This window comes from Mercenaria mercenaria, chromosome 9, assembly GCF_021730395.1.
Source record: "Mercenaria mercenaria strain notata chromosome 9, MADL_Memer_1, whole genome shotgun sequence".
Lineage (NCBI taxonomy): Eukaryota > Metazoa > Mollusca > Bivalvia > Venerida > Veneridae > Mercenaria > Mercenaria mercenaria.
The window spans coordinates 58,490,218-58,515,578 of NC_069369.1; the positions used below are offsets into that span (position 1 = coordinate 58,490,218).

Below are 25,361 nucleotides of genomic sequence, written 5' to 3' on the forward strand. Positions count from 1 at the left end.
TTTGTAAATTCAAACAATTACATTGAGAACCATATTTATAACCACCCAATAAATTAATCGGATAATTTTTAGTAAACAGTCATTATTATGTATGCGAATTTACTGAATGTGTACAAATAAACATATTGAAACCCTAACCTCTCGCTTATTTTGGGATAGTGCATCATAATGAACCTTGTCCCAATTTCAAGAGAATAGCTTAATACCTTCAAACTTTAAGTAAATCAAAAGTTAAACTACTGTTACATGTTTGCAAGATAGAACATCTTTGTTTCTACCTCGGCATCAAGGTTCCGCATGTGCAGAATGCCACCACCTGAGTTCAGTAATGCACACACATACTTCAACACGACTGAGTTCCCACATGCACGTATACCATAGGTGATGTTAACAGTGCAGTGAAGGATTATCTCCCCATAATGGCTCAAGTTCTCTGTTCTGTTAACATAAAGAAACAAGAGGGCCATGAAGGCCCTGTATCGCTCACTTGACCTATTGACCTAAAGATCATCAAGCTTAACATTCTGACCAAGTTTCATTAAGATATGGTCATAAATGTGGCCTCTAAAGTGTTAAATAGCTTTTCCTTTGATTTGACCCAGTGACCCAGTTTTTGACTCTACATGACCCAGATTCGAACTTGACCTAAAGATCATCAAGATTAACATTCTGACTAAGTTTCAAGAAGAATCAGTCATAAATGTGGCCTCTACAGTGTTAATAAGTTTTTCCTTTGATCTGACCTAGTGACCTAATTTTTGACCCCACTTGACCCATATTTGAACTTCACCTATAGATAATCAAGATTAACATACGGACCAACTTTCATTAAGATATGGTCATAAATGTGGCCTCTACAGTGTAAGATAGCTTTTCCTTTGATTTGACCTGGTGGCCTAGTTTTTGATCCTACATGACTAAGATTCAAAACGGACCTTGAGATCACTAAGATAAACATTCTGACCAATTTTCGTAAAGATATAATCATAAATCTGGCCTCTATAGTGTTAACAAGCTTTTCCTTTGATTTGACATTGTGACCTAGTTTTTGACCCCGGTTGACCCAATATCAAACTTGTCCAAGATTTTATTGAGGGTAACATTCTGACCAAGTTTCATTCAGATTGGGCCCAAATTGTGACCTCTAGAGTGTTAACAAGCTTTTCCTTTGATTTGACCTTGTGACCTAGTTTTTAATCCCAGATGACCCAATATCGAACTCGTCCAAGATTTTATTGAGGGTAACATTCTCACCAAGTGTCATTAAGATTGGGCCAAAATTGTGACCTCTAGGGTGTTAACAAGCTTTTCCTTTGATTTGACCTGGTGACCTAGTTTTTGATCCCGGTTGACCCAATATCAAACTTGTCCAAGATTTTATTGAGGGTAACATTCTGACCAAGTTTCATTCAGATTGGGCCCAAATTGTGACCTCTAGAGTGTTAACAAGCTTTTCCTTTGATTTTGACCTTGTGACCTAGTTTTTAATCCCAGATGACCCAATATCGAACTCGTCCAAGATTTTATTGAGGGTAACATTCTGATCAAGTTTCATTAAGTTTGGGCCAAAATTGTGACCTCTAGAGTGTTAACAGTCAAACTGTTGATGACGGACGACTGACGGACGACGGGCACAGGGCGATCACAAAAGCTCAACTTGAGCTAAAAATATTTACACATTTACGGTAAATCATATAACACTTAGAATGAAACGTATCTTCATTTGTTTTGTTGGGTTTAACGACGCATTGACTAAATTATAGGTCATATGACCACTTTCCATCTTTTGACGGTTAGTGGGACCAGGTGCCCATTATTTCAGCACCAACCTTCACAACTGGTTTCCCTTGATTATGCCTGAATTAGGTTGAAAAATTCATGAATGGCAGTTCTAAAACCCCAGCAAGACTGAGCTGCTTTAATATTTATCTTCTGGCCTGTTCTCTTAGGCCCTCAATGGTGTTTTTGTGTTTTACATATCAAACCTTTTGTTACCATTACATGTGTAAGGGATTCACCTGACAGGAATAACTCTGATATATACTCTATCCTGTAGCTTTGGAACATGGTGGGTATTAAGAGTTAGAATGTTCATGCAATTAACTGGTTCTAATCTAAGCTCTACCAACTTTTCAAATCGTTTTCCCAAGGCAGTGCCACAATGCATTCTTTTAAGTGTTCATTACATTCTTCTCGTCTTTTCTCCACATCCCTGCATACATACACTGATATAGGTAACCCTTTTGGGAAGGCTGCGTTTTTTTACCAACGTTCTAGTTGGATCTTCAACATTGTATCAACAGAACTAAAATCATTAAGTGTATATAAAATTCAAATAGATTATATCTACAACAGAAAGGGGGAGATAATATAAGCAGATAAGAAGTTGATACATACACATGTTGTGAGTTGAGTGTACTTCCCCCACTTGATGTTCTCTTCCTCTTTCTATCTCTCTCTTATAAACAACACAGAAAATAACATAAAACTCACATGTTTTGAGAATATACAATTGCCTTATCAACAAGAGCTGTCTCCATAGGATGACATATGCCCCCGATGGCACTTTAAATGAATAGTTATGGCCGATGTTAGAGTTTAGGACCTTTGACCTACGGAGCTGGGTCTTGCGCACGACACGTCGTCTTACTGTGTCACACATTCATACGTAGTTATTTTAAAATCCATGCATGAATGACAAAGATATGGACTGGACACGCCCATCAATGCACTATCATGAAAAATGACCTTTAACGCCTAAGTGTGACCTTGACCTTTGAGCTACGGACCTGGGTCTTGCGCGCGACACATCGTCTTACTGTGGTACACATTCATGCCAAGTTATTTGAAAATCCATCCATCGATGACAAAGATATGGACCGGACACGCCCATCAATGCACTATCCCTTAATGTCTAAGTGTGACCTTGACCTTTGAGGTACGGACCTGGGTCTTGCGCGCGACACGTCGTCTTACTGTGGTACACATTCATGCCAAGTTATTTGAAAATCCATCCATCGATGACAAAGATATGGACCGGACACACTCATCAATGCACTATCCTTTAATGTCTAAGTGTGACCTTGACCTTTGAGCTACGGACCTGGGTCTTGCGCGCGACACGTCGTCTTACTGTGGTACACATTCATGCCAAGTTATTTGAAAATCCATCCATCGATGACAAAGATATGGACCGGACACGAAAAATGCGGACAGACCGACAGACTGTTCAAAAACTATATGCCTCCCTTTGGGGGCATAAAAACTAATTAATACTTGATCATATTTCAAAAGTAACATCTCAAAATTGACTATACACTTTTTTTATCGCATTACATATTTTGTTCTGATAGTGAACTCATGCTTTAAAACGTCTACTAGCACCATCTTAAAGAAGACCTGTGAAAATCGAAACATCAGACTCGATAAATAAACTTGATAAATCATAGCTTGTGTTTGTTTTTGGTACCACTTCCATATCATTTAAAAACTAGAATATGCTTTTGTAAAAAAGCGCATGTCTCCCCCAATGCAAAGTCCTATAGGCAAGAAGTCAGTAGGGGTCAGGAGCAAAAATCAAAGAGACACTGATGGTTGGCTGCAACAGGGATCATCTACTTGGCATGTCCAGTCATTCCGCTAAATTTCAACACTCTTGGCCTAGTGGTTCTCAAGTCACTGTTCAGGCTCCTGTGACCTTGACCTTTGATCAAGTGACCTCAAAATAAATAGGGGTCATCTACTCTGCATGTCCAATCATCCTATTAAGTTTCAACATTGTAGGTCAAGTGGTTCTCAAGTTATTTCCAAAAAATGATTTTACATGAACTGGCCACTGTGACGTTGACCTTTAACAGACTGACCCCAAAATCAATAGGGGTCATCTACTTTGCATGTTCAATCATCCTATGAAGTTTCAACATTCTGGGTCAAGTGGTTCTCAAGTTATTGATCAGAACTGGTTATCAATGTTCAGGCCCCTGTGACCTTGACCTTTAACAGAGTGGCCCCAAAAACAACAGGGGTCATTTACTCTGCATGAATAATCATCCTATGAAGTTTCAACATTCTGGGTCGAGAGGTTCTCAAGTTATTGATTGGAAATGGTTTTCCATGTTCAGGCCCCTGTGGCCTTGACCTTTAACAGAGTGACCCTAAAATCGTTAGGGGTCATCTACTCTGCATGACCAATCATCCTATGAAGTTTCATCATTCTGGGTCAAGTGGTTCTCAAGTTACTGACCGGAAATGGTTTTCAATGTTAGGGCCCCTGTGACCTTGACCTTTCACAGAGTGACCCCAAAATCGTTAGGGGTCATCTACTCTGCATGACCAATCATCCTATTAAGTTTCAACATTCTGGGTCAAGTGGTTCTCAAGTTATTGACCGGAAATGGTTTTCCATGTTCAGGCCCCTGTGACCTTGACCTTTGATGGAGTGACCCCAAAATCAATAGGGGTCAATTACTCTTTATGACCAATCATCCTATGAAGTTTCAACATTCTGGGTCAAGTGGTTCTCTAGTTATTGATTGGAAATGGTTTTCAATGTTCAGGCCCCTGTGACCTTGACCTTTGACGGAGTGACCCCAAAATCAATAGGGGTCTTCTACTCTTCATGACCAATCATCCTATGAAGTTTCAACATTCGGGGTCAAGTGGTTCTCTAGTTATTGATCGGAAATGGTTTTCAATGTTCAGGCCCCTGTGACCTTGACCTTTGACGGAGTGACCCCAAAATCAATAGGGGTCATCTACTCTTCATGATCAATCATCCTATGAAGTTTCAACATTCTGGGTCAAGTGGTTCTCTAGTTATTGATCGGAAATGGTTTTCAATGTTCAGGCCCCTGTGACCTTGACCTTTGACGGAGTGACCCCAAAAACAATAGGGGTCGTCTACTCCAGCAGCCCTACAACCCTATGAAGTTTGAAGGTTCTAGGTCAAATGGTTCTCCAGTTATTGCTCGGAAATGAAGTGTGACGTACGGACGGACGGACGGACGGACGGAAGGACGGACGGATGGACGGACAGGGCAAAAACAATATGTCTCCTGGGGGAGACATAATTAAACTATACTTCTGAAACTAATATTTAAACAACAAATCAATACCAAGACTTTATAAAAATTGGATGGTGTGAAAAAACTATCATACCTGGATCTAGAGCCATTGTTTCAAGTGAGAGATGCCAGCCCCACTGAAGATTTCAACCTGCTGGATCAAAACTTTGGGTATGGACCATATTTCCTACAAGAAAACAACTGAAGAATAAATAAACTGTAACTTTAATCTTTCAATACCATTTATGGCAAGCCATTTATTTTATTGGGCACCATTCCCCCCTGCCAGAACCATTAATTCTGGTAAAAATGTCCGTCATATCTTAAAATATTTTTTGAATGTTTAATGTTGGGACAATTATTTATATTTTTGGTTTTCCAGTGACATTATTCTTGATAAACAAGTATTGAAAGAAAGACGTTTGTATGGAGGGGGTTTGCAGGCGGGGTGTATTCTGGTGTGTTAGTAGGTGTAATGGGTGTAAGTAAGGGGGTGTAATGAGTGTAAGTAAGGGGGTGTAATGGGTGTATGGGGAGCTAAAGTTGGGAGGGGCAGGTGTGGGGAATACGTAGAAAAAATATAAGACATAATTTTGTTTAAAGACCAGGAAAAAAGTATATAAGGAATCCAAGCAAAAACTGCCATTCTTGTATACTACACCATAAACTTACAACATCTAATGAACAGATTATTGCAAAAAATACATAAAAAAAAAATTTTAGTTTAGATTCCTTCATTCCTGAAAATTTGTATTATAAATCAGCCCAGAATTGTGTTTGCCAGAAAAAGTTTTTGAGGTCTGATAAAGAAATGAAATTATCTCCTGGAGGATTGGCAAGTACACCATTGGCTGAGAGTTAAAATCTCAGCTAGCTGCAGAATGAATCCCCTGAATTTATCATCAACATTTTAAAACTACAGCTCTTATAGTATCATTGAAGATGAATTTCATACAATAAATTCCAATATTTTAGAAATGCATAAAAAGACATATTTCTAACAAAATAGAATGAAGCGCTATGGTTCTTGGTCAACATACTCAACTAATAAAGCTAAAGAAGTCTGCAAGGTTTCAAAGATATTGCAATTACAGCTAGTACATGTATTCATGAAAAGTGGACCTATTAAAACAACAATTTTAACCAATAACTTCAAATTTTCTATGAAGAAAAAGGGCCAAAGTCTGGAAAAAATGCAAGCAAGAGTTATGGTTCTTCGCCAACATAATCAACTAACAACGCAAAAGAAGTCTGCAAAGTTTCAAAGTCATTGCTCTTATAGTATAAAACCAAAATGAACCTATACAAAAACTTTAACCAAGAAATTAACTTTTTCAAAGTACAAAAATGGTCATCATACTGACAAAATGTAAGTGAGAGTTATGATTTTTGGCCTACTTATTCAATTTATGATGATAAACAAGTGTGCAAAGTTTCAAGCAGTAGCTCTTACAATTGTTGTTGTTGTTTTTTTGAGAAAAAGTGAACCATAACATTAACCAATGCCAATGATGAAATGACAACAATACCTGTTAAAATCAGGCAAGCTAAAAATGGTTACTAGCCATTTTCTCATGAAATCACTGAGACCATTACATCACAAGGCTAGATAATTATTAAGCAAGGTAAAAAAAGAAAGCATGTATCGAGATATCAAATTTTTGTCATGAGATTTAGAGATTGCACTGTACGTTAATAATGATTTTGAAAATGTCAAATCTCTTTTATTTCAGAGACTTTTTGAACATGGTTTATATCCTAATACTAATCATTTCTGATTATTTTACAGTTATTATTCATGTCCAACAATTTATTTCATGGTTTTCAGGGCTTACATAGAAAAATATGCTGATATTGTACATGTAGCATATGAAATTTACAAAATAAATAGTGTAGTCAGTCCATAGCCCCATTTATGCAAATTTACAGTGCACATAGTATAGTATATTATATGAGATGACAATACATAGTTAATTATTTTGAAATTATCAATGGACTTCATTTATGTTGTAAATGTTAATTATTTTGATTAACAAAATTATATTCATATTATATAGTTACCGCATGGATATAAATCAACACTCAGACCCTATTAGCCATCTGGGCTCCTTACAGGCAAATTCTAGGGGCCCAGCCTAAAAGTTAGGGGCCCAGCTATTATTAGCGGAAAAATATACTGACAGTGGTTTAGATCTACATAATAATAAGTCTTGTAATTTGCTTCCTGCCAAAATACATCAATTTCTTAAATACAGATCACTCATCAAATTCACACTGAAAGAGGAAAGTTGTAATCAACCAGTGCATGATATGTTCTAAACATAGGGCACAGCCTCTCAAACACGGATGATTTTTGCAGCACTAGAGGATATGGGTTTTTTATGGGCATTTTTGATAGAGGCTGCACATCTGAATTCTAGTATTTTGTTACATTGTCGAGTTACACGAAAGTTACATATAATTACTTGTACAAAAAGTACAAACCATGTTGCAGTCACGGTCTGTTAACAGCCCATTTCTCATTAAAAGTCCTCTTTGACCTTTAGGACATTTCATAATCCTGATAATATTTCCTTTTGTCGCCGTGACAGGCCAGTCTCGGAAAACCCAGAATATTGACATTAGAAGAATCCAAAGCCATTTGCCAGCTGGGCGACTATCTTGGAAAATTGACTCGACCAGCTTTAAACCTGGTCGCACTGGGCGAGTGTTAATTTATATCCCTGTAATCGGAAACAATGGCATAATTTAAGAACTGTTGTCCTTTGGTACCGCCTGCCTCAATATGCTGTAAATCAGCCTAAGCTGAAGGGCTTTAAGGCCATTCTAGGAAATATCAACACATTCTAAATGTCAGTCTTTATTTATCAGATTTTTTAACTGTGTACAAAGAGAGACTTTTAGCCTTGTTATAAATAGTTGTCTCTTGAGGTTGCGCATGCACAGTATTTTAATCAAATTGCGGGTATACTCTTTTAGAGTGGGGGGATTATTGAAGATGAGATGATGATGATACCTTACTCATTTGGCTAATGGTCAGAGACCACCAATTCCAAAAAGTACAGGGAACTTACTGGGAATGAGGTAAGTGTATACCTGGGAATAAGGTAGCATCTGTGCGTTCTGATTGGTCAGTCATGTAAACAAACCCAAGAAGTGATTATTTTTTTCAAAATGGAATATTTTTACTGCATTTACAGTATTTCATTATACATTTTGACAAAATTTGCTACATTTTATGTGTATTGAAGAAAAGTTTCATCAAATGAATTTCTCCCGCCATGACAACGGTGTAAACAGGGGGTCATCTCATTCACACGAAAATTACTTAAATAAAGTATCACTATTCATATGTTTTTCGTCCGATATTTTGGTGGAACTATGATAGTTCTTGAAAAAAATGTGATTGGATATACATGTTTCGATATATGGAAAGCCGTACACGCCATAATGTTATAATGGAAGTCTATGGGAAAGCAATTGGTGTTCTCTACCCTTATCAGGATGACTTATTTTACGGTCTGATATTTTATAGTTGTCATCCCTCTAACAGCTAGGACAGCGACAGTCAAAAGTTATCATGCTGTCCTGAAATGTCCTATTATTTGGACTAGACTATAGTATCATTGTCTTTAATACTGGCAACATCAGCAATTTTTCCCTATATAAGTGATACCAAATATCGGACCAGTTCACAATTGCAAACGGTCTTTCCCAATTTTCAAACTGGGTCCACTGGTCCCATTCACAATTCACAATTGGTGTGAAAACCACTAAAAATAGTAGAAAAACATAAAAGGCAGTGGCTACGATTACGGTACCGTAATCCTAGCCTCCGGTTCTAGGATTACGGAAGTTCCGTATTCCTAGACAACCCTAGGAGAATAGGCTAGGATTACGGAAGTATTTAAGAGGCATCAAATTTATGTTAGGACATTCATAAATAACACTGTAAACTTACTCATTTCACTTAATTTCACTAATATTCCGTGCTATCGATCGGCCGTTTTTGGTTAGTATAATCTTAATGGCGGTGCGCGGAAATATTATAGAATTATCTATGTTTTGTATATACCTGCATTTTTTTCATCAAGTCAACACAAATTGTCCTTGATAATAACATACAATATGGTTATAAATCATAAAATTCAAAATATAGAATATTTTTTAAAATCTAATTTGGACACTCATATTATTTCTAATATATTTCCGCGCGCCGCCATTAAGAATATACATGTACTAACCCCAAAACGGTGGAAAGATAACACGAATTAATAAGGCAGGCATGAAATATTAAGTGAAATAAGTAAGTTTACAACATCATTTATGCCTGTCCTAACATACACTTTATGCCTCTTAAAATACTTCCGTAATCCTAGCCTATCCTCATAGGGTTGTCTAGGAATACGGAACTTCCGTAATCCTAGAACCGGAGGCTAGGATTACGGTACCGTAACCGTAGCCACTGCCAACATAAAAATGCATTATATGTCTTGCTGACTTAAAATAAAATTTAACTTACTCAGACAACAGCAAAACTATATCATTTCAATATTCTCAGGTTATTAAATATTGTTAGTTTTAACTCTGTTTCCAGCAACAAACCAGAATTTTATCCGTTTGTCCGAATTACACTATCCAATAGTATCTGCACTTTGCAAGCGTTTTCCTCACTCGGAAGAAATTTATAAATATCTAGAACGAATGCAATAAAATCGAATAAATAATAAAGCTGCAAAGTAAAATGATGTATGACATGTTCAATAAATGAAGTTTGTACATAATTTAATAAATAAATACTTGCTAAAGTTTATTGCACAGATAAAACGACATGCCTTTCTGTCACAACTTTTACCTGGCTCAAAAAACAAGCGTCTGTCTGTTCACGCATCATAACAGGAGGCAGTAAACAGTTTTCTGAGCTCCTCAGCCTAGAGTCGCCTACCTAACTTTCAAAACCTCACACAAAAGTCTGTAACCACACACCTGAAATAAAGATATTGCAACATTAACATCACTGTATGTCTATCGTTACAAACCATCTACAATACATCTCTAATATCTAGTTTTCTGTTTACAAGACCTGAATTTTGTGCTCTCCCGGTCGCGGAAACTGATGACGAAAAAAGCTAAATTTGCCAATTTTTAAATCGCTGCAGAAAATTTCCTGAAAATGATAGCCCCAACTGCTACACTGTTCCATACTCCAGTAACACTGTAAAATCTGAAAATAAGCTCAAATATATGTGCCATCCGTACCGTTTCTTCACTGTTCCAGTTTTCCTGAGGTCCCTGCTAAAATGACAACCCCACTTTAAGCTAGCTCAGAGGAAGCATGTATACGCTCCTGCAAGTCATTACGTCATACTATCAAGATCAAGGCTACTCAACTGATTTTTTTTAAATAAGTGAAACTCAATTCTAGCCGCTGAAACTTCAATTCTAGCAATTATTATTATTTAGAAGTTCAAATATGCACTTCATTCCGTAAATTGCCTCTTATTTGTAAATTTCACCCCGGCCAATTCGACACTAACGGCTCAAAACTGTTTACTGCCTCCAACACGGAAGCAACCAGTTCTACTTTCATTTTCAATAGGTATACACATTAAAACTTATTTTGACGTTGACAGTACGTAAATATGTTTCATAACAGAGTCTATAGACGTATCAGTTTCCTTCTTCAATCATTGTTTATGTTCTTAACTTGTTATTAAATCAATAAAATGCTTACGTGATGGTGATTTCAAACATATAGTTGGTAAAAGTAGGTTTTTATAGTTACATAAGTATATGAAGCTTCTGTGCTTGATGTATATACTAAGATGCACATGATAATCACAACAATCTAAGTGTGACAGTCCACATGCGCCTTATGGCTGCATATTCTGTTAATCCACATTAGTCAAGCAGATTTAAGGGAAGGCCTGTAGGAAGCTTGCCATTATGCGCAAACTTGCTGGAACAACGTGGGGAGCAAATGAGCAAATACTCAAGACAGTATATCAGGGAACAGTGAGACCCCATTTAGAGTATAGCTCAACTGCCTGGTCAACTACTGCCAAAACTAACCAACAGGCTTTAGACAAGGTTCAGAACCAAGCATTGCGGATCATGACAGGTGCTACAAAGTCTACACCAATCTCCTTCATGGAGAAGCTAACAGGCACACAGCCATTACAAGACAGAAGACATGCAAAGGTTCTGCTTCAAGAAGAGAAGTTCAGGTCTTTTCAAGACCATCCCATGAAAGCCAAGCTAGATGGCTACACAAAGAATCGGCTCAAACATAGTAGCTTCATACATGAGGCAAAGAATCTCAACCGAGAGTTCAAAACTGAGCTGAGCATACCAATGACTCCCCTAGGTAGTGAAGACATTATTAATCCACTAGCGAATGATCTGGCCTCAGTGACTGTGAGACTTGCTGTTCCTCGTCTTGACCACGGGAAGCAAGAGGATGAAGGCATTCGGAAGAGCCTCACACTTGCTATGATCAATGAAGACTATCCTCCGGAATCATGGACTCATGTCTGTACAGACGGATCAGCCACATGTGCCGTCAAAGATGGAGGAGCAGGAGTTTTCATTCAATACCCATCTGGCAAGAGAGAAACACTACATGCAGCCACAGGAAAACACTGCAGCAATTACAAGGCAGACACTGAAGCACTCATGAAGGCCGTCTCAATGGTTGAAGACTCGGCAGAAGAAAGCTCCTCAGTCGTCTTTCTCACAGATGCACTGTCTGTCATAGAAGCTCTGATCAACAATAAAGCTCCGCAGCTTGGTCTAAGCCAGGAGAATGCAGAGCCTGAGTATAATCTGCAAAATAGCACTTCAGTGGATTCCATCCCATTGTGGACTTGCAGGCAGTGAAGAGGCAAACAAACTGGCTAAGCTAGAAGCTGAGTCAGAACAACCAACAGAACCTGTGAGTTACAAGGAGAAAGTCACCATCATCAAGACACTAACAAGACCAAGGATGGAGGAAGATGCTTTTCATCTCCTTGATCGGTCTGAACAAGTGATGATGGTCAGGCTCTGCTCGGGGCACAACAAGCTCAATGCTCACATGTACAAGAAATACAGACTGGCATCGTCGCCAACTTGTCCATGTGGTGAAGAAGATCAGATTGTAGAGCATATACTTCAGAGATGTAAAAGGCATGACCAGGAGCGAGCTGCGACTTGGCCGATAGATACCTCAATCCACCAGAAACTCTATGTAATAGAAAGAGCATTGAAACTCGAGGGTAATCGATTTGTACGAGGGGGCATAGCCCCCGAGTATAAATCGTTTACTCGAGAGTTTTAATGTTCTTTCTGTTTTGTATCATAGCCATCCATATATGGTAGTTCAGTAGGCGTTCCACATTGCTATATACAGCAGTTCAGCGAGTACTTAAAATCCTTGCTTTACAAATGTGTAAAGCTCAGGTAAAATAAACCAATGCAAGCGCAGAAAATCAATAAAATACACGTCGTTGTCTGCTGTTAGAGACACGCCCATACACGCTGGCATACTTTATTATCCAACAGTGCGGTAACTAGCGTGCGGGTATTTAATACCTGCACACTTTTAGTTACCGCACCCTGCGCTCAGTGTATACGATTTACCTGCACTAAATTTGTTAAGAAAAAACACCGAGCTATGATACAAGGAGGCATTGAGGATCTGCGGCAAACCACAAGTTTCATCGAGGATACTGGTCTGACAATGTAGTCGTGAACGACAAGAAGAAGATTTACAGGAATATAAAGGTCAACTCAAAACCTCTTAAGTCCATGGCATATCAGACCCTCATCAGACAACAATTGGAATATAGCTCTTAAGTCTGGTCTCCATACACACAAACCCAAATAGACCAAATAGAAGCAGTCCAAAGACAGGCAGAGCATTGGGCTGTGTCCGTCTTCGGCAGCATTTCCAGTGTCACTGACATGCTGTACAGTCTAAAATGGTGCAGGTTAGATCTTCGGCGCATTGACTGCCAACTCTCTCTTATGTATAAAATCTCAAATCAAGAGGTTGCAATCTCCATGTAAGATTATCTCATCCCCCTAACAAAGCAGTCAGGCCATAATTATGCGCTGTCTTACAGGTTAATCTCTGCAACCATTGACTATTTCGAATACTCCTTTTTCCCCCCAAGAGTTATAGTCCTATGGAATAATCTTCCACCGGACATTTCCTTTCTTCCAACCATTGAGCACTTCAGTACTGCAACATTGAATATATACTTCACCATAATTTTGCTGTTCACTTTTAAATCACAAACACATTTTTCTTTCCTTCTTATTGGCCCAATTATCTTTTATTTTGTACTAACAATCTTTGAGCCTTGATGTGTATGGAAGTGTCTACGTCGTTGTAAGAGTTAGACAGTAATGGAAGATAGATAGATAGGCACAGTCAAAAGATCTATCCATCTTTACTTGATGTTACAATCTTTACTTACTTTTGCTTTATTTTTCACTGACTTTTTTTGTCTCCTGTTACCTTTTTCATGTTTTCACCCCTATGTTAAGGATCTTTTGCCATCTGTCTTTGAAGTCACATATTCCTGACTATTTAGTATGTTTCTGTAAAGACAATCACATTTAATGAACAATCAATTCAAATGCAGCTCATTTGAGTTGTTGTTGTTTTTTAACCAGATTTAGAAAACCAGTTATTAGATTGGGGTATGTCGACGGGCGGGCGGGCGTCAAACTTGGTTTCTGCACAATAACTTTAGTTTGGAACAAGCTATAGACACCAAACTTGGCCTGTAGATAGATGGTAAGGAGACGAAGGTTGGGATTGCATCTGGGGTCATTTTGGTCAAGGTCAAGGTCCCTGTTGCTAAAAATAGAAAAATTGGTTTCCGCACAATAACTTTAGTTTGCATTGACGTATTAAAATTAAACTTGGCCTATAGGTAGCTTATAGAAAAACCAAGGTTGGGATTGTATATGGGGTCATTGGGATCAAGTTCAAGGTCAGGATAACTTATTTAATCTTCACACTTAGAAAATACCAGGGCGGCGCAGTGGTCTAGAGCGTTGGGCCGAAAGCTACTTTTTAGTCAGTGGGACAGAAGGGCATTGGTTCATATCCTACTGAGATTCAAAAATTTTTGTTTCTTTTTTTCTTTTTTTTTTTTTTTGATAAAAAGGTCATGGTCAAGGTCACAGTTACTGAAATAGATTATTTTTCTCTAAAAATAGATTTTTTTCTCAGTGTGATCATCAAAAAGGTGGTTTCTGCTTTATAATTTTAGTTTGGACTTACTTACTGCCACCAAACTTTGTGTACAGCAAGCTTATCTGAAAAATTAGGTTTGAATGATATTAGGGGTGACTGTTACTAAAAATAGAAAAATGGCTTCCACTCAATATCTAGTTTGGTACACTTTTTGTCAGTATACTTGGTGTGTAGATAGCTTTTATCAAACGCAAAAGGTTGGGAATGTATTTGAGGTCACTTGGATCAGGGTCAAGGTCATTGTAGCTAAAAATAGAAAAATAGGGTCATTTTTGAAATAAAAAATAGATTTTTGTGCTGTGGAATGGAAGGGTGTCGGTTCAAATCTCACTGAGATAAAAAAAAAAATTTTTTTTTTTTGTTTTCTGTTTTTTTGGTGACATAAAGGTCATTTTAATGACATTGGGTAACTAAAAATAGAAAAATATGGTCATAGTTATAATAAAAAATATATGTATAATAAAATATGACCGTTTTTTTTAAAGAACCTGTTGGCGTGATGCGTGGAATTTCCACATTTCTTGTCAGTTTTCTTTTTTTTCTCTTTGTACTCCTTGCCAATTTCTGCTGCTTCATGATATATTAAAGAGATAGAGAATGAACTAGTCCTCTCCTGAACCATAGCCCTTACCCGATATCACGTTACAATTTAAACACTTACTTTTGGACCAGCTGGCCTTTGGAATGACTGGCCTTCAAACTGTTTTGTGTCGCTGCTATGTATGTTTACTTTTATAATAGCTGGCTTCAGACTAGCCAGCCTTTAGATGGACAATGGCGCGGATCTGTGATCAGTGTTGTATTTAGGACTGGCAGGCCTTCTGTGTGACTACGGTAGAGGGCCTTAGGACTGCGTTTCTTTTGAACCAGTTTGAGCATGGTCATTTCCTTCTTGTAATGTTTCTACTTTCTTCTATTTACATGTGTTTTATCATTGAGAAGCAGAATTATCTTAATACATATACCATATGATTCTAGTGAACAAGTTACAGTATAATGTTACTGCAGCATAAGCTTTATACCATATGATACTAGTGAACAAGTTACAGTATAGTTACTGCAGCATAAGCTTTATACCATATGATACTAGTGAACAAGTTACAGTATAGTTACTGCAGCATAAGCTTTATACAACGGCATATGATTCTCATGAACATAATATTACAGTATAATTAATGCAGCATGAACTTTTTTTTTATATATAATTTGTTTCCTTTTCCACATCAAAAGTATCATACATTCATCACAAAATTGATTTTGTGTGCCAGAAAAGATATTTACATATATGATATCAAGCGTAGTTGGAGAAATAAATCTACATACATAAACCAGAATTGTTTGAAAGTGCATAAATGTACATATTGATATACATTGTTCAATATCATCAAGTGATACATGCTGTGTTCCGGATGGAGACTATTCTAAAGAGAAAGACTAGTAATATCTTAACAGTGAAAATAACATGCACATGATCAGATAGTTTTTCAAACACTGTTTGAGTAACTAATCAGTAAATAAACTTAACTTGCAATGTTTGGGTATACATTAATATCGTTAATAGTTATATTATAATTTGGTATCCTTGCTCGAAAGAAAAGGAAATGAGTGCGAAAATGACAAGGACAAGTTGACCAGTAGGTTCCAGAAATCCAATTACACACAATAAGTTAGCGGCTTAATTAGCATACATAGTTACCTTGCTTATGTTTAACCGCAAGGTTTTTTATCATTAACTAGGGATTGATCTAGGGGAGGAAACTCAAACAGATACTTTTGTGTGGAGATTGCAGAGTTGCATATCTTTTCTAAAGTAACTTTTTCAACAAGTTATATGGGAAAAAAAGGGAAAAAATGTAGTTTAAAAAGTACAAGGTCAGAATGGAAAAGAGTCAGTAAAAATATCCATTAATGAAAAGCTAATAATATGCTCCATAGATAGCATGTAATTCAGACCTAAGTTAAATTTTTTACTGAGAAATAAAAACAGAACTAAGAAAACAAAAAAGACAACAGGCGCAGTCATTGCAGCATGAACTTTATACCATATGTCACTCATGAACAAGTTAGAGTATAGTTACTGCAGCATGAGCTTTATGCCATATGGTACTCGTGGACAAGTTACAGTATTGTTACTGCAGCATAAACTTCATACCATATAGTACTCGTAAACAAATTACTGTAACAGTATAATTAATGCAGCATGAGCTTTATACCATATGTTACTCATGAACAAGTTACAGTTTTTTTTACTACAGCATGAGCTTTATACCATACGGTACTTGTTAACAAGTTACAGTATAGTTACTGCAGCATGAACTTTATACCATATGTCACTCATGAACAAGTTACAGTATAGTTACTGCAGCATGAACTTTATACCATATGTCACTCATGAACAAGTTACAGTATAGTTACTGCAGCATGAACTTTATGCCATATGTCACTCATGAACAAGTTACAGCAGCATGAGCTTTATGCCATATGTCACTCATGAACAAGTTACAGTATAGTTACTGCAGCATGAGCTTTATGCCATATGTCACTCATGAACAAGTTACAGTATAGTTACTGCAGCATGAACTTTATACCATATGTCACTCATGAACAAGTTACAGTATAGTTACTGCAGCATGAACTTTATACCCTATGTCACTCATGAACAAGTTACAGTATAGTTACTGCAGCATGAACTTTATACCATATGTCACTCATGAACAAGTTACAGTATAGTTACTGCAGCATGAACTTTATGCCATATGTCACTCATGAACAAGTTACAGCAGCATGAGCTTTATGCCATATGTCACTCATGAACAAGTTACAGTATAGTTACTGCAGCATGAGCTTTATGCCATATGTCACTCATGAACAAGTTACAGTATAGTTACTGCAGCATGAACTTTATACCATATGTCACTCATGAACAAGTTACAGTATAGTTACTGCAGCATGAACTTTATCCCATATGTCACTCATGAACAAGTTACAGTATAGTTACTACAGCATGAGCTTTATGCCATATGTCACTCATGAACAAGTTACAGTATAGTTACTGCAGCATGAGCTTTATGCCATATGGTACTCGTGGACAAGTTACAGTATTGTTCCTGCAGCATGAGCTTCATACCATATAATACTCGTAAACAAATTACAGTATAGTTACTGCAGCATGAACTTTATACTATATAATAGTCATTAACAAGTTACAATATAATCAGTGACTGCAGCATCAGTTTTAACTAAGTTGCTATACTTTTCAGTCAAACTTATTTCTAATTCCTATTATGAGCAGATTTAGCTTTTGTATGTCCAAACTTTTACAGTTATCCATGGTCTGATGCCAGCAGGTGAAAATGTCTAGTGCAGACTGGGTGCATGTGAGCAATGACTGGGGCTCAGAGCACAGACCGTCCAGTAACTGGGGCACAGATGACAGATCTGCTGGGTGGTTAAGTGCAGAAGACCGACATTCCTCTCTGAATCATATACCTGATCTCTCAGAATTAAAATTGGGATCTCAGGATATTGGACGTCAAGGTAAATATAGTAACACAGTGAATGTAATGTTTCCTTATTTGTGCAGGCAATGTAGATTTAACTATTTTAAAAAAACACGAGAAAAGGTTTCTTTTAGTCTGAAATATATAATATATGTAAGTGTAAATTGCACATGTTTGCAATGAGTTAAATGTGTGTCTGAAACTGTACAGTTTCGACTTGTAACAAAATTTGGTTTCCTTACCTCGGGAAATATTAAAGTCAATGTTTTGGTATAAAGTACAGTGAATTCCTGGCATATTAATTTTTCAGTTTGGCATTGTGTTTTTACTTTGTTTTATATGTTTCAGTTGTTGACTTCACAACTTAAGGTCACATACTACTTCATGCTTTTTGTGCTTCCGCAAATTTTTTTTGGGGGAAAGAGATTTAGTGTTGCCCAGTCCATCAGTCTGTCTGTCCGTCCATGCATATCTCAAAAAGTAGTAGATCTGGAGTTATCAAACGTCACAGGATTGTCATTCAAAATGTGAAGTTGTGCATCTGCTGTTTTAATTTGGATTTTGCAGAGTTATGGCCCCTAAATGGCATAAAAGTTTATGTCACCAGCATCTCAAATGGTATTTGACTATATATAGCATGAGAAGTTGTGCACCAGGTATTCTGTTTGGGATTTCACCCAGTCGGACAAGAGTTATGGTCCTTAACCTAGTGAAAAATACTCAAAAAGTGCTTAAAAGTTTATGATGCATATATCTTAAAAAATATTTGATCCATAGTCATGAAACCATGTAGGAATATCATCCAGCATGTGAATTTATGCACTGGAGTTTTGTTTTGGATTGCAGTCTGCAGGACCAGAGTTATGGCCCTTGATTTAGTCAAAAATAAGCATTAAATGCATAACATTTTGTGTCACATATATCTCATAAAGTATTTGACGTAGAGTCTTAAAATATATGAAGATTTTTATATAGCACATGTTGTGCTCCTTGTTTTCTGTCTGTGATTCCAGTCAGTCAGACAAGAGTTATGGCCCTTGACTTAGTTAAAATACACATGAACTGCTTAAGTTTATGTTGCAAGTATCTTAAAACATATTTCACCTCAAGTCAGTGACAGGAAGGATGGCACCAATGTCCAATGGACTCACATCTAGTTTATTATTGCATTTAATCTGCAAAAACAATGTAATTTATAAAAGGTACAATTTGTAAGAAAATCATTTTAAATGTGATACAGTGGAACCCTTCTTAACCAAACGACCTTCTGACCAGTAAAAGGTCAGTTTGGAGGGGTTTTCAGTTTAGAGGGGTTTGTTTGTGGAATGTGTGCTGTATTGCATATATAGTTATACAATAAGCAAGCAACCTGATTCCTTTTAAATCCTGGTCTTGTTCGGTTACTGTATGAAACAACAACATTAAAGTTTTTTTGGACATATGCTACCAAAAATAGAATAAATTCTGGTAATCGTGATGAAAAACTGTTCCATTTTCAGGGGAAATTTTATATTGTTAGATAGAGGAAGTATGTTTCCAAAATCGTTAACTTAACCATTTTTGTTTGGTTACAGAAATAACAAGAAGACACTGGGTGAAAAATGAGGATAGACCTTACTGTAATAACAAACAATGTCATAAAAAGTTTACGTTAATTGAACGTCAGCATCACTGCCGACATTGTGGTGAAGTGTTCTGTAACGAATGTGTCAAGTATCGGAGGAGACTGAGCATTCTAGCACACTTAGATCCCGAAGGGAAGCTTTACAAGGTGAACATATTATTCTTCAGTAAATTTTGGACCTCCATGGCGGAGTGATTTAAAGGTCTCTGGCTTCAAATCACTTGCCTCGCGTGGCTGTTGGTTCAAAAGATGATAGTTAAGTCAGCTAATGAAAGAAACAATGAGGTTACTACCAGATTATCCTTTTGTAAGTTTTTAGCCTCCATGGTAGCAGCTGGCTTAAGAGACATTTGTCTCTCAACACAGTTAGTTCCAAACCTCGCTTTAGGTGTTATAGAATTCTTTCATGTGAGTGAGGAAGCCATCCATCTAGTATAGGGACCTGCTGATGCAATAAACCGCATTTTTTGTAGGTTGGTCAATTTACTTAATTTAACTATATTTTGTTGCTCTAAGTTGCAAATAGCATAGATATATGCACTTTTACCATGAAACAAGGAACAACAGTGTGTGTATGTAAGCTTATTAGCTCACCTGTCACAAAGTGACAAGGTGAGCTTTTGTGATCGCGCAGTGTCCGTCGTCCGTCGTCCGTCCGTGCGTCCGTGCGTCCGTAAACTTTTGCTTGTGACCACTCTAGAGGTCACATTTTTCATGGGATCTTTATGAAAGTTGGTCAGAATGTTCATCTTGATGATATCTAGATCAAGTTGGAAACTGGGTCACGTGCCATCAAAAACTAGGTCAGTAGGTCTAAAAATAGAAAAACCTTGTGACCTCTCTAGAGGCCATATATTTCAAAAGATCTTCATGAAAATTGGTCAGAATGTTCACCTTGATGATATCTAGGTCAAGTTCGAAACTGGGTCACGTGGGGTCAAAAACTAGGTCAGTAGGTCTAAAAATAGAAAAACCTTGTGACCTCTCTAGAGGCCATATATTTCAAAAGATCTTCATGAAAATTGGTCAGAATGTTCACCTTGATGATATCTAGGTCAAGTTCGAAACTGGGTCACGTGGGGTCAAAAACTAGGTCAGTAGGTCTAAAAATAGAAAAACCTTGTGACCTCTCTAGAGGCCATATTTTTCATGAGATCTTCATGAATATTAATCAGAATGTTTATCTTGATGATATCTAGGTCAAGTTCGAAACTGGGTCACGTAGGGTCAAAAACTAGGTCATTAGGTCTAAAAATAGAAAAACCTTGTGACCTCTCTAGAGACCATATTTCTCAATGGATCTTCATGAAAATTGGTCAGAATGTTCATCTTGATGATATCTAGGTGAAGTTCGAAACTGGGTCACGTGGGGTTAAAAACTAGGTCAGTAGATCTAAAAATAGAAAAACCTTGTGACCTCTCTAGAGGCCATATTTTTCATGAGATCTTCATGAATATTGGTCAGAATGTTCATCTTGATAATATCTAGGTCAAGTTCGAAAATGGGTCATGTGGGGTCAAAAACTAGGTCAGTAGATCTAAAAATAGAAAAACCTTGTGACCACTCTAGAGGCCATATTTCTCAATGGATTTTCATGAAAATTGGTCAGAATGTTCACCTTGATGATATCTAGGTCAAGTTCGAAACTGGGTCACATGCGGTAAAAAACTAGGTCAGTAGGTCTAAAAATAGGAAAACATTGTGACCTCTCTAGAGGCGATATTTTTCAATGGATCTTCATGAAAATTAGTCAGAATGTTTACCTTGAAGATATCTAGGTCAAGTTCGAAACTGGGTCACATGGGTTTAAAAACTAGGTCAGTAGATCTAAAAATAGAAAAACCTTGTGACCTCTCTAGAGGCCATATTTTTCATGAGATCTTCATGAATATTGGTCAGAATGTTCATCTTGATGATATCTAAGTCAGATTTGAAACTGGGTCACGTGGGGTCAAAAACTAGGTCAGTAGGTCTAAAAATAGAAAAAACCTTGTGACCTCTCTAGAGGCCATATTTCTCAATGGATCTTCATGAAAATTGGTGAGAATGTTCAGCTTGATGATATCTAGGTCAGGTTCGTAACTGGGTCATGTGCGGTCAAAAACTTGGTCAGTAGGTCGAAAAATAGAAAAACCTTGTGACCTCTCTAGAGGCCATATTTTTCACGAGATCTTCATGAAAATTGGTGAGAATGTTCACCTTGATGATATCTAGGTCAGGTTTGAAAGTGGGTCACGTGCCTTAAAAAACTAGGTCATTAGGTCAAATAATAGAAAAACCTTGTGACCTCTCTAGAGGCCATATTTTTCAATGGATCTTCATGAAAATTGGTCAGAATTTTTTATCTTGATGATATCTAGGTCACATGTGCTCAAAAACTAGGTCACTATGTCAAATAATAGAAATAACGACGTCATACTCAGTTGAACACTGGGTCATTTGGGGATAGGTGAGCGATTCAGGACCATCATGGTCCTCTTGTTTATAGTAGCCACTGGTAACCCATATGGGTGACTCCTCCAGAAGACTGTTAGACTAAGTAATGTTGGTAGGAGGATAGTGCAAGATACAGAAGACGCCCCAACCTGGTTCTTTAGCATGCCAGGTGTAAAGCACCCATACACGGGACTCTTATCCCACTGTTATTAATTTTTAGTTTGAGGAGCAGGGTCTCAAACTCACAACCCCTGGTTTCGTAGTCAAACATTGACTTTGTTACCACTGGAATACTGTGTCCGCTCTAAGAAACAACAGGACCATGCAACAGCTATTTCAACATCGGCACACACACACACACACACACACACACACACACATTCCTTCTCTGTAATACTTAGAAAATGGTCCGGCTAGAAAAATGCCTGCCTTTGTAATGAGGTATTTTGTTTTTAGACGTATTGATAATAGTTTAACTGTACAGTCATGTATATTTGTATATTTAGGTGTGTCAGGCGTGCTTCGAAGAAGGTCATGACAATGATGTACCATCTAGAAGTTGGATGAAGAATTTTAAAGACCTTAAACTACAATGCAGACAACATAAGGTTGCTGTAAATCAGGGAAAATCAAATCTACTGAAGTCTTGGAGAGACAAGTAAAGTTTTTTGTGCTACTTAAATTGCTTTTTGGTTTACTAATTCCATGGCAGTATAGTTTTTCTCTAAATTTGGTATGCATTTTCTAACACTTGATGATATTCATTGAACTTATTTGACCCCAAAAAATATTTTTCTTAGGAAAATCTCTATAATAATTATTATGTGTAGAATTTTTTAATGAAAATATAGAACTGTTTTATTTATTAACTTTACAATATTTTAAATGAATATTTGAATGAATACATGTATTTTGCATTTATTCTGGAAGTTTCATAAGAACCTGAGAATCTGAGTCAGTATTACAATTTTAATGTCCAAAATGGCTGAAAATTATATACTATGAAAAATACACCTAATGTTTAAATGATATGCTCAAAACTACCGGAGATGTTGTGAAAAATTAAAGAAATTTCTTTCACCACCCTTGATCTGTAGAATGATGTGTCCTATTAAGACATGTATCATCACAAATTAAAATATTATGTTAAGAAACCACTATTAAGGCCTCAACAGACAATAGTACTTAGTCATTCGCTGCCATTTAAAAAAGGAAAATCAGAATGTCATTTTTTATGTATATTACTTTCACTTCAGTTTGTACCAAGTATGCCTTGAAACAGCAAATAGGACATGCTGTCTTCCTTAGGACCTTCCTAGCTTCGAATATGCAGATTGAATGGAATTCAGAAACCAAGAGAATCTCAGTGTATCTTCATTTCAAAATTTGAAAACTTTTGAGACCGTTATAGGTGTACGACTTAGAAACGCTGTCTGTTGATGGCTTTATATTAACGAGAATATGTGCCAAATATCTAAAGAATTTCCTACTGGTGCAGTGGTTGATCCATACAAGTAGATGCGTATCTATTCATTGAAGTTTGTTTGTACAGGGTTTTGATTTTCAGTTTTAAATAAAGCGTTTACTTCCTGTTACCAGGTTGGATTTACCAAAAGAGTGTAAGAGGTTGCGGGAAGGTTTCATGAAGACTGTCGGAGCGTCTGAGATGAAGAGAACTCTTCACGAAGTGAAAGTTATGATTACCACCCCTGATTGGCAAAAGTCGGCAAATTGGATAGTTAGTACACATGTATCCAAGTTATAAGTAACTTGTTCAAGATTTTGTAAAAAATGCAATAATTATTGTCTTTACTTGTATTTTGCTCAAGTAAATTTTAGTTGATAATACGACATAGAGACATTTTTGTATAAAATAGTTTCTTGCATTTGTAATAAAAAAATAACTCTCTGTTTTGAATTTTTGGCCACTTGTTACTGTTTTTTTTTTTTTACTAGAACTTCCCTTAGTCAAAAAATAAAAGTTTGTGCCACATATATCTCAAAATGTACTTGACCTAGAGTTATAAACAGAGGATTGTTTTATAGTATGTGAAGTTGTGCACCTTGTGTTCTCTTCGGGATTTCAGTCAGCTAGGCCAGAGTTATGGTCCTTCACTTAGTGAAAAATACACATAAAATTCATAAAAGTTTGTGTTGCAAACATCTTAAAAAATATTTCATCTAGAGTAATGAAACTATGTACAGTGACAGGAGTGGGGGGCACCTGTGTCCTATGGACACACATCTAGTTTAAAATTATTTTTACAGCAAGAGAGTATGTCAGACAAGTGTCAGCACTGCTCTGCAGGATTTGGTTTGCTGAAGAAGAAATACACGTGTAAACTATGTGGCCGGGCTCTGTGTAAGACGTGTATACACAAGGAGCTGCTTGTTTACATACCAGATGACGTGAATGAAAATCTGCGTACAGAGGCTGAACTTGTTATCATCAAAGTCATTGGGGTTAGTTTGTTTACATTCTACTTGAAAGAATTTTACCAGTAGTTCGTTCAAAACAGATGTCAAATTTCCAGCTTGACTTCGGGCTATGTTCAGCCTTACATGTCTGCTGTACTCCTAGTTTTTATGCCCCGGAAGGGAGGCATATTAGTTTTCAACTGTCCGTCCGTTTGTTCGTCACAACGTTAACTTTTTGCATGAAGGCCAACGTTAACTTCAGCATGAAGGCCAACGTTAACTTCAGCATGAAGGGACTTTACTCGCAAACCACTGCACCCAGGACCTTCAAACTTCACATGCTGATAGTACTTATTGAGTTCACGACCCCTACTGACATTGGGGTCAAGGTCACAGGGGCCAATGTTAACTTTTTGTATGAAAGCACTTTACCTGCGAACCACTGCACCCAGGACCTTTAAACTTCACGTGCTGATAGTAGTTATTGAGTACACAACCCGTACTGACTTTGGGGTCACCAGGTCAAAGGTCAAGGTCACAGGGTCCAATGTTAAATTTTTGCATGAAGGCACTTTACTCACGAACGACTGCACCCAGGACCTTCAAACTTCACATGCTGATAGTACTTATTGAGTTCACGACCCCTACTGACATTGGGGTCACCAGGTCAAAGGTCAAGGTCACAGGGGCCAATGTTAACTTTTTGCATGAAGGCACTTTACCTGCGAACCACTGCACCCAGGACCTTCAAACTTCACATGCTGATAGTACTTATTGAGTACACAACTCCTACTGACTTTGGGGTCACCAGGTCAAAGGTCAAGGTCACAGGGGCCAATGTTAACTTTTTGCTTGAAGGCACTTTACTCGCGAACCACTGCACCCAGGACCTTCAAATTTCACATGCTGATAGTACTTATTGAGTACATGACCCCTACTTACTGGGGTCACCAGGTCAAAGATCAAGGTCACAGGGGCCAATGTTAACTTTTTGCATGAAGGCACTTTACTCGCGAAACACTGCATGCAGGACATTTAAACTTCACATGCTGATAGTGCTTATTGAGTA

General features: G+C 37.3%; 2 protein-coding genes and 1 long non-coding RNA gene across 4 annotated transcripts in view; 1 reads left to right on the forward strand and 2 right to left on the reverse strand.

Moving 5' to 3' along the window:
- Positions 1 to 9,710, reverse strand: part of LOC123547220 (schlafen family member 13-like) — a 53,707-nt gene extending 43,997 nt beyond the window's left edge. Inside the window, exons 1-4 of the mRNA XM_053551496.1 lie at positions 9,586 to 9,710; positions 5,158 to 5,250; positions 2,398 to 2,458; positions 279 to 438 (exon numbers count right to left, since the gene is read on the reverse strand). Coding sequence (XP_053407471.1) covers positions 279 to 438; positions 2,398 to 2,458; positions 5,158 to 5,173 — 237 coding nt within the window. The 5' untranslated portion in view covers positions 5,174 to 5,250; positions 9,586 to 9,710. The remainder of the gene's footprint in view (positions 1 to 278; positions 439 to 2,397; positions 2,459 to 5,157; positions 5,251 to 9,585) is intronic.
- Positions 9,711 to 10,008: 298 nt separating this feature from the next.
- LOC128559533 (uncharacterized) lies at positions 10,009 to 10,460 on the reverse strand. The gene is made up of 2 exons (XR_008372442.1): positions 10,323 to 10,460; positions 10,009 to 10,049 (listed from the first exon to the last, which is right to left on the reverse strand). It is a non-coding gene; the product is annotated as an uncharacterized LOC128559533 (long non-coding RNA).
- A 149-nt stretch (positions 10,461 to 10,609) lies between these two features.
- LOC123547224 (uncharacterized) overlaps positions 10,610 to 25,361 on the forward strand; it is a 37,780-nt gene continuing 23,028 nt past the window's right edge. Inside the window, exons 1-6 of one of the 2 annotated variants that reach the window (XM_053551499.1) lie at positions 10,610 to 10,662; positions 17,637 to 17,850; positions 19,388 to 19,584; positions 22,381 to 22,532; positions 23,474 to 23,612; positions 24,143 to 24,337. In XM_053551499.1, coding sequence (XP_053407474.1) covers positions 17,667 to 17,850; positions 19,388 to 19,584; positions 22,381 to 22,532; positions 23,474 to 23,612; positions 24,143 to 24,337 — 867 coding nt within the window. In that variant the 5' untranslated portion in view covers positions 10,610 to 10,662; positions 17,637 to 17,666. The other variant, XM_053551500.1, reaches the window with a different exon arrangement.